The sequence below is a fragment of the Medicago truncatula genome, chromosome 8 (genome assembly GCF_003473485.1).
Source record: "Medicago truncatula cultivar Jemalong A17 chromosome 8, MtrunA17r5.0-ANR, whole genome shotgun sequence".
NCBI lineage: Eukaryota > Viridiplantae > Streptophyta > Magnoliopsida > Fabales > Fabaceae > Medicago > Medicago truncatula.
Window position 1 is genome coordinate 27,373,990 of NC_053049.1, and position 8,951 is coordinate 27,382,940.

General features: G+C 32.6%; 2 protein-coding genes across 2 annotated transcripts; both read right to left on the bottom strand.

Moving 5' to 3' along the window:
* Positions 1–1,765: 1,765 nt before the first annotated feature.
* On the bottom strand, positions 1,766–2,500 carry LOC25502864 (LRR receptor-like serine/threonine-protein kinase EFR). Its single transcript, XM_024772554.2, has one exon. The coding sequence runs from the start codon at positions 2,498–2,500 to the stop codon at positions 1,853–1,855; it is 648 nt and encodes a 215-aa protein (XP_024628322.2). The 3' UTR covers positions 1,766–1,852.
* Positions 2,501–5,784: 3,284 nt separating this feature from the next.
* LOC25502866 (receptor kinase-like protein Xa21) lies at positions 5,785–8,554 on the bottom strand. The gene is made up of 2 exons (XM_013590427.3): positions 6,512–8,554; positions 5,785–6,307 (listed from the first exon to the last, which is right to left on the bottom strand). The coding sequence occupies exons 1-2, from the start codon at positions 7,953–7,955 to the stop codon at positions 5,955–5,957; spliced, it is 1,797 nt and encodes a 598-aa protein (XP_013445881.3). The 5' UTR covers positions 7,956–8,554; the 3' UTR covers positions 5,785–5,954.
* Positions 8,555–8,951: the final 397 nt, after the last annotated feature.

An 8,951-nucleotide genomic window follows, 5' to 3' on the forward strand; every position in this document is an offset into this window, starting at 1 on the left:
TTATGAACCAATTGAGACGATAATATGTCAAATTGTGCGGAACTTTCTTTGAGTCATTGAAGCTTAATAACTCTACATACAAGGAGAATTGATTACACTTTTCGAGGTTAGTCATGATTTAATTAATTTAAATTCTTTTATTGAATTTGATTACACATGTTCCCTTATTATTTAGGGGATGAACATATCATATTGGTGTAATATTAACTGACATGACCTTTGTGTGATAGAGATTATAGTTGAATATTTGTTTAAATATTTTTTAAAAAAAGGTCTTGGATTGATAATCCAACTATCAATCTCTATCAAGTGGGAGAATCTTACACGTCAATTATCTAAAAATGAGAAACAAATATTATTTGTTGATGAATTTTCAACTCTTTTGTTTATTATGGAGACTTACATTGAGGATACTATAGTCTTTTCTCAAATATAATTTTGTGTCTCTTTTTTGTCTTTTATCCTCAATAGTGGTGAGATTCATGTCTCGTATATTTCCGTTGCGTAGGTAATTGATTTAAATTGTTACTTGTTAATGAGAATATGAGTTTAACGACAATAGTTACTCTTTCAAAAGATAACATATGTTAATACTTCTTTTATGTGCTTTTAATGTACTATTCTACCGCATTGTATGAAACAAAACATGTTGTGAATGCGAATTAAAATGATAACTGACTAGTATGGATGCATTTAAATAATGCATTTCTTTTATTGACTGTGTCGTATCTGAACAAGAGTCATTGATTCCTATGCAAAAGAATTTCATGCGTTGGTATAGGCCGTTACTATCAAAGTGGGATCGCCTCTATTGATGAAATTTCTTTTTGTCAGGAATGTTTTTAATCGTAACATGTAGTTTCTTGTCCAGAGGTGGTTATTGCATTTTACAATTAAAAATTGATTTGGGATAAAGTTATTGGAGAATGTTTTGAACTAAGGAATTTGTCTGCCCAAAGGTGACAACTTTATGAATTCAATACATGCTCATTGATTAACTTATTTGAGATTTTGACTGGGGTTTTGAGCTATATCTTATCTAATGATATATTTTAATGCACTCATGTTTTGTCTCACAAAGTGAATTTCTTTCTCCATGAATAATTGTTTTGTTATGATTTGATTATTCATACTCATTAACTAACTTACATGAGATGGAGTGGAGTTATCGGAGAATATGATGAACATAAGAATTTGTCTGCCTAAAGGTGACAATTTTCCAAGTTCAATGTATCCTCATTGATTAACTCATTTGAGGTTTTCGCTAGGATTTTTTTACCTTAGTTTGTGAATTCTGCCCAAACGTGATTGTACAATTATATTGGACTCGTCATAATATCTTGTTTATTTTGAGTTAAATCTTGTTTTATGACATGTTTTAATGTATTCATGTTTTTTTTATCAACAATGAATTTCTCTGTGAATAATTATTCTGCTTCCATCGAGATGTTAAACAAGTCAAATTGTAATAAATGGAAGTAAGATTTGGAGTTATCTCTATGAGAACATGTCTGAACTGAAATAACCTTTTGATAAGTGGGACGAAACTCACAAGTTAAAGTGTAACAACCCGATTTTTCATTAGATTTATTTTAATTGTTTTATTATGTGTTAATACGTGCTTATGTGTGATTAATTGTCATTGGGTGCATTTTCATGGGTTTTCGTATTAGAAGGGTAAATTAGTCATTTTAGACATAGGGGTATTTTGGTCATGTATGGAGTTTATTATGAATTTTTATAAATTGGTTATATGTGCAGCCGTTAGTGTGGAACAGTAGGAGTAATAAATCCTATATACTGAAATTATAAAATCATGAATCGTATGAATACAAAAAATATACAAAGTATGTCACATAATATTAGAGCTAGGAGTACCTGAAAAGTAGTTAACAGCTAAATTGATATGTTCAAGTGAAGACATGTTTAAAATTGTTTGAGGTATGGGTCCAGACATCTTGTTCCGATCTATTTCCAATTCTTTCAACTGATGAAGGTTACCAATAGATTGGGGAATAAAACCACTGAAATTGTTAACGCCAAGATACAAATATTCAAGTTGTGATAAGTCCCCTAACGCTGCAGGAATCCCCCCTTCAAACTCGTTATAGCTGATATGAAGAATCTTTAATCGGCGCAACCGACATAACTCTGTAGGAAGCTGACCACCGAAGCTATTGTTTTTGAGGTCAAGTATAACAAGAAAGGACAGATTCCCCAAGTTTGGGGAAACGGTACCTCTAAGACTCATATTTTGGAGAATCAAACTTTGGACTCTACCGTGACGCTCGTCACAAGTTACACCAACCCAATTGCATACAGAAGATGCAGTTGACCAATTATTAGACAACATATCATAAGGGTCTGAAGTAATTAGTGATTTGAATGCTAGAAGAGCATGTTGATCAGTTGTGATGTTTTTTGTATTCGCAGCTAAGCAAGCCACATAACAATGCAATGATAGAGAAAAAAGTAAGAAACGAGATAATAGATTCACCATTTTTCCTTAGTATGTGTGGATGAGAGACAAGGCAAGGGACTGATAGGGATGATATATAGTGCTTTAAAAATGAGTTTCCTACGCTATCATCAATAATAATAATAATATTAACATTTATTTCACTCTCCACTTTTCGTCATTTTGTGTAAATGTGAGAGATTCTCATGCAGAGACTATTTCAAATCAACCAAGTCTAGATAGATAGATAGATATTGGAATGATTTTTTCCCAAGTTTTGCAATTTAAAAGTCAGTCAATGAAAAAGGACAAAAGTATAGCGTACATAATTGCATGGAAAATTCATTACAATATGAGATGATTATCAAGCATTGATTTTCTACCTCTTAATTCTCATCTTCGCGGATTGATTCATGTTGTTATGTATAGCCACACAATTAATTTTTCTTTTTCTTGAGGAAAAAACAATTATGGTACTTTTATTTGAGTTTAATTAGTATATTATGTCATTGCATAATATTTTATGTATGCATTCAAAAATTTGCTATCATGACAATTATGTGTTTTTATATTAATTAATTGATGTGCCAACACATCATATTGCATTTATGTGTAAAATAATTGTATTATTCTTTTTAATGGTATTTTTATGAGTTTAATTAGTATACTATGTAGGTATAAAATAATTGTACATTGACAAAGTATACTAGTTAAACTCTTTTTATTTTATTTTGAATAATTCTAAACACGAGAAGGCTAATTTTTAATAATTTCTCGAAAGCAAAAAATATGCTCTAAAAACTCGGAAAATTTGAACTTATTGCTAAATGCTATAGAATTGAACAAAATCATAGTGTGTTTTTCGAATTTCAATTTTTGTACTGACAGATTCAAATTTTGAGTTTCTCAAAACAAAAATACATTTGCTAAAACTCGGATGCAAGTGTTTGTGTTTGTGACTGTGAGTATTTGTTTTTGTGAGAAGAAAAAAATTGGCGTGATAAAAAAAATGCCAGCATGACCTAATCCGAGTCTATGTACCTGTCGAGTTGTCAATTTGAATGATAACGGTCAAGTCTTATTGGTTCTGCAGTTCGATGGCATGGCTGATCGCTTAGTGGATTCAAGCCAGACATACCAAAACGGCTTTGATGCGAAAAGAACAAGAAATTTTGAAGTATACGCGGAATAAAAAGATCTGATGAAAGACCATAGAAACATGGGATATACACTAGTTCTTCAAATTAATTGTTCTTCAAATTCTTTTGCAACTAAAACACCAGAATAAGAAGCATATTTTCGGATAATATACAAGATATGCAAAACGACATCACAGATTTTGGTTAGTTAGAAGTTTGCTTATTTCTTAGCCATGAAATGCCAATAAAAAATGAGAATCACCATATTTTATGACTTTATAACATTTAATGTATTTTGTAGTAGAAAAATACAGCTTTCCTAGAATTGTAGTTTAACTAAGAGATAGTACGGTAGTTTCACACCTTGGATTAAAGGCGAGCTCGATGTCTAACATGTGTCAATGTCCAACACGGAAACAATACCTCATATGTAGTTGCACTTAATCACTTCTCTCTTTTAAAATGATTACTGGTATCTACATGACGGTGTTATGTTTCGCATATGTGTTTGTGTACGTGGTTTACAGCTTAATATATACTTTAGAAAAGATAGTTTCCCAAACAAAAACTACACATATTTTCATTCAATATATACAACTGTAACACACCAATGCATGTCAAAGATTGAGCATTCAATATCAGAAAAGTAGACAAGGATTAAAACAACTACAAGCAATAACTCCATCAAGTCCTGTCTCTTCTGCAAATTTTCGAGTAAACTGCTAAACATCACAAAGGAATAGCCTTGCGCATTCTCTTCATCCACATCTTCATTATCCTCAGCAACGTTGTAGTATATATCGTTCTCTCCATCTTTGGCAGCGAACCTACACTATTCAGCAGCAAACTCAACCAAACAAAATCCTCACAAACCAATGTCATTCAACAATCACAATAGTCCACTACAAACAACAATCAGTCAATGCTACCAGTTTCATTTTATAATTAGCTTCTGCATCGCAGTTAACTTCTCTATAAACACAATGATTTCTTTTTGCAGGCAAAAAATTCTCATTATCTTTTCAGCCGGTGGACTAATTTAATTATGGAGACATAATACTCTTACTCATAAAATTAATTCAACGACTAAGGTGCGAATCAACACTCAAAAACATGTAGTCATTCAAGGCAATCAATTCAAAGCAAGTGGTCAATAATAGCACCCAGATCTAGCCACATTTCAGCTGTTGGATTAGCTTAATGACCGAGACATAATACTCTCAATCTTGAGATTAATCCGACGACCAATGTGAAATTGTATTCAAACTCCTAATACTAATCGAGTATTTTGAGTAGAATTAGGAATCAAGTCAATTATATTGATCTAACTTAAAATAGTTGCAGGAAAAATCTAGTTAAAAGTCTGCAAAAAGTAATTGCTAAGGAACATTAAATTTCATACATATGGCAGTCTAAGGAACATCAATTTTGCTGCAAACCATAGTAGAGTCAATAGCAAACTCTGCCAATGAACAACTTCCACAATTTCCATATTTCCGTTGGATCTAACTACTCAGCAACCTGTGCGAATCTTTTCTTTGATAACAAACATGCCATAAGGAAGTTAACCCTTTTCCTTCTTTCTTTGTTCATCTCTCATAAATTATAATAGGAAAAACAGAATAAAGATGACAAACATATAATATTATCAAATACATTTGATACGACAAACATGCGAAAACCGGTGGATACAGAGTCCATATACTCAGATTCTTGAACTTCTTAGAGCACTAATTTTGTTCTGACATGTCTGAGTTCTCTGGCCTTTGTATTTTTTGTTATATACAAAGTCCATAATTTTCCTTGAAATAAGATGAATACAAAGTCCGTATTCTTACAATATCTTATAGTTTCTTCAAATTTTGATCTTTACTAAACAGCTCTTCCACGTGATAAGAACAACAAAAACAACAATAACGTCATGTACAATAACTCAAGAGATTAAACCACACGTAGAACGTCCACTGTGGCTTCGATTCGGAATGTAAGAAATCTGAAGCGCTGCAATGCACAGTGGCTAATCGTGAAGCACCACAAGGAGTCAAGAGCCTCACTACTCTCCTCCAAAGAGTCCACTATTAACTCTAAAACAATTGGAAACAAAGATTCTGAAATCAAATTAAAATTAGAGAGAAAATAAATTGAGATGGGATACTGCATAAGTGGGTTTCAAACCTGACCCTCAAACCCCATTTTACATGCTTGTGGGATGATCTTTTATTCAGCGGTCCATTCTCTTAAAATCTAGAGGAATAAAAAAAAATAATGTACTTCAATCTCATACAACAACAAATAAAATTGAAAGCCATCAATCCAGAAACAATATTGAAAACTCCACTTGTACAAAAGGAAAATAACTAGACCCTGTTTGCGCCAAGAACCAAAGCCTTTATTTTCATTAGCGACGCAATAACATCTGCCATATTAATTCTTGCTTCAGGTGAATTTTCACAACAACTCAGGGCTAAACTAAAAATAGATGACATGTGAGTCGATATATCATCAATTTGGTCCCCAGTTAGTTGGACTAAATTTGAATCCATGACCTCCATAATTGAATTAGGCAATGATTCACTGATCCATGTCTTCAAGCTTAGTTCTGCAACAAACATATCATCTGTTGGCTTTCTTCTTGTGAAGATTTCCATTAGCATAATCCCATAGCTGTACACGTCTCCTTTGACAGAAACAATTCCTCTAGAACCATACTCTGCATGTTAAGTCTAGTTATTACCAGTTATCAAATATTCTTAAAGTTAAGGCTTAGATCCATACAATGTACACATTAATTACTAATATAACATGTTGATGACTAATGTGTGTTGTAGATATTTTTTGTTGACAAAATAAAATAGATTGGTTGGGACTGAAACATAAACAAGATAATGTTAAGAAGTAAAAGAGAAGAAATGACCTGGTGCAAGATATCCAATAGTAGCCAAAGTTTGTGTATGAGTTTGAGATTGTCCTTCATCCATGAGCTTTGCAATACCAAAATCGCTAACATGTGCAACCATATTTTCATCCAACAAGACATTGGAAGGCTTTAGATCACAATGAACCACTGGTATTGAAGAACCACGATGGAGATATTCCAATGCAGATGCAACATCTATCATTATATTTAACCTTTGCAAGAAACTTAGACAATAATTATTTGAATATAACCATTTGTCTACACTTCCATTTGACATGAACTCCATCACCAATGATTTGAAATCAAGATTTGAGCAACAACTGATAATCTTTACCAGATTCCGATGTCGTAGATTTCTCATCGCATTGCATTCTGCATCAAAGCTCTTTGATTTTGCCTCTGATTGCAAATCAATTACTTTAACGGCAATCATCTCACCATCAAGAAGCTTCCCCTGATAAACAGAGCCAAATCCCCCCCTTCCAAGGAAATTACTCTCATTGAATCCATTAGTTGCTTGCACAATTTCATAATAGGATATTCTTCTTGGAGCTCCTAAAGTTGAAAAACCCCTTTCAAGAGTAGTTTCGTTCTTTTTCCCTTTATTATGTTTTAAAAGTATGATGCACGCAACAATCAAAACGACTGACACAACTATAGGAAGTATGCATTTCAATATAAGCTTTTTTTCCATTGACCATTTTTTAACTTGCTTATCACATGGAGGTACTATGAGTCGAGGATCACCGCAAAGTGCATCATTATGCATGAATGATTGAGCTGTGAAGTTTTTGAAATGTCCACCATCAGGAATCTCTCCTTGTAATCTATTATATGAGAAGTTGATGTTTTGAAGGTACAAAAGTGATTCTAAGGATTTTGGAATAACACCATCTAGCATATTTTGGGACAAGTCCAAAGAGACCAAGCTTACCATTTCACTAAGTGATGAGGGAATTGATCCATTCAATTTGTTATGAGCTAAGGACAGAGTCTGCAAATTTTGTAAGGAACTGATGGTTGTGGGAATGTTTCTTGAAATATGATTTCTTGATAGATCTAATACTACAATTTGTCTCAAATTCCCAACCTCAGGTGGAAGATCACCAATGAGAGCATTAGAGAACAAATTTACTAGTAAGATATCTTTGAGACTCCAAAGAGAGGACGGTATCTTAGAGTTCAAATCATTAGATCCAATGTTCAATATTCTAAGAGAAGTCATATTTCCCAAACATGTTGGTAAAACTCCAGAGAGCTTATTATTTTCCAGATACAACTCACCCAAACTCTTCATTTCACAAAACTCTTCAATAAATGATCCTTGTAGTCCATTGTTGCCAAGATTCAAATACTGAAGTTTCTGCAACTCTTTGAATGTACCAGGTATTCGTCCAGTTATATTATTCCCAAAAATAGAAAGAAGTAGCAAGTTGGTCATGTTTCCAACTTCTTGGGGAATATTACCATCAATTCCACATGATGCTGCTCGGAAGAATTCTGATGTTATGTTTCCAATTGACTTAGGAAGATTGGATATATGATTCCCTGATAAGTCTAGATACTTCAAATATCTACAATTTGTCAAGGAAGTAAAGAATTGATGAGAATCTTCTATTGTCAAATTGTTGTTATATATGCGAAACGATTCAAGCAATCCTAAATCTCCAAAAGCAATATTGGGTAGAGTTCCACTGAATGCATTGTCATGCAATTGAAAAATAATAAGATTAGAAGAGTTGAATATGTTATTTGGAATATTTCCAACAAAATTGTTATGATTCAAGTATAGATATTGCAGGTTAGGAAGGCTATATCCCGTATTTGATGGAAGTGTGCCTGAGAGGCTATTCTGATCAACCCCCAAATGAGTGAGTGATGACAAGTTGAAGATTTTGGAAGGAATAGATCCACTTAAGCTATTGTTATACAAGTATAACACCTCAAGTTTATCAAGATAGCCAATCTCCTCGGGAATCGTACCTGAAAATGGATAAGAAACAATGTTATTAAGATGGTTATTTCTCGAGGGACAATAAACTATACGACCACTTTTTTCCTTTCTTTTTTTTTTTTTGCTTGCAGAGCTAACACATACTTCATGTCATGTGATAAATAGGATTGAACAATATTTGACATTTTTAGAAAAATAAAAAAAGAAATTAAATTTAAAGATAAAATAAAAAGCTAAAAAGCTAAATAAAAAAAAAACAATTTGTCAAAAAAAAAAAACATACAACGAATTTGTCTTTTGTGGAATATCACGAATGCTTTTCAACCGTTGGATATTTATTTTTACGTTGGACGATGTGTTTTGGTTTAGCTATCTATTCACGTGTTTACAGTTGACAATATATAGAAATCCTTATAAAGAAGTATTAGAATAAAAAACTTAAAATTTAAACATTATCATTAAGGGTGTAACAGTTTGGTTTGG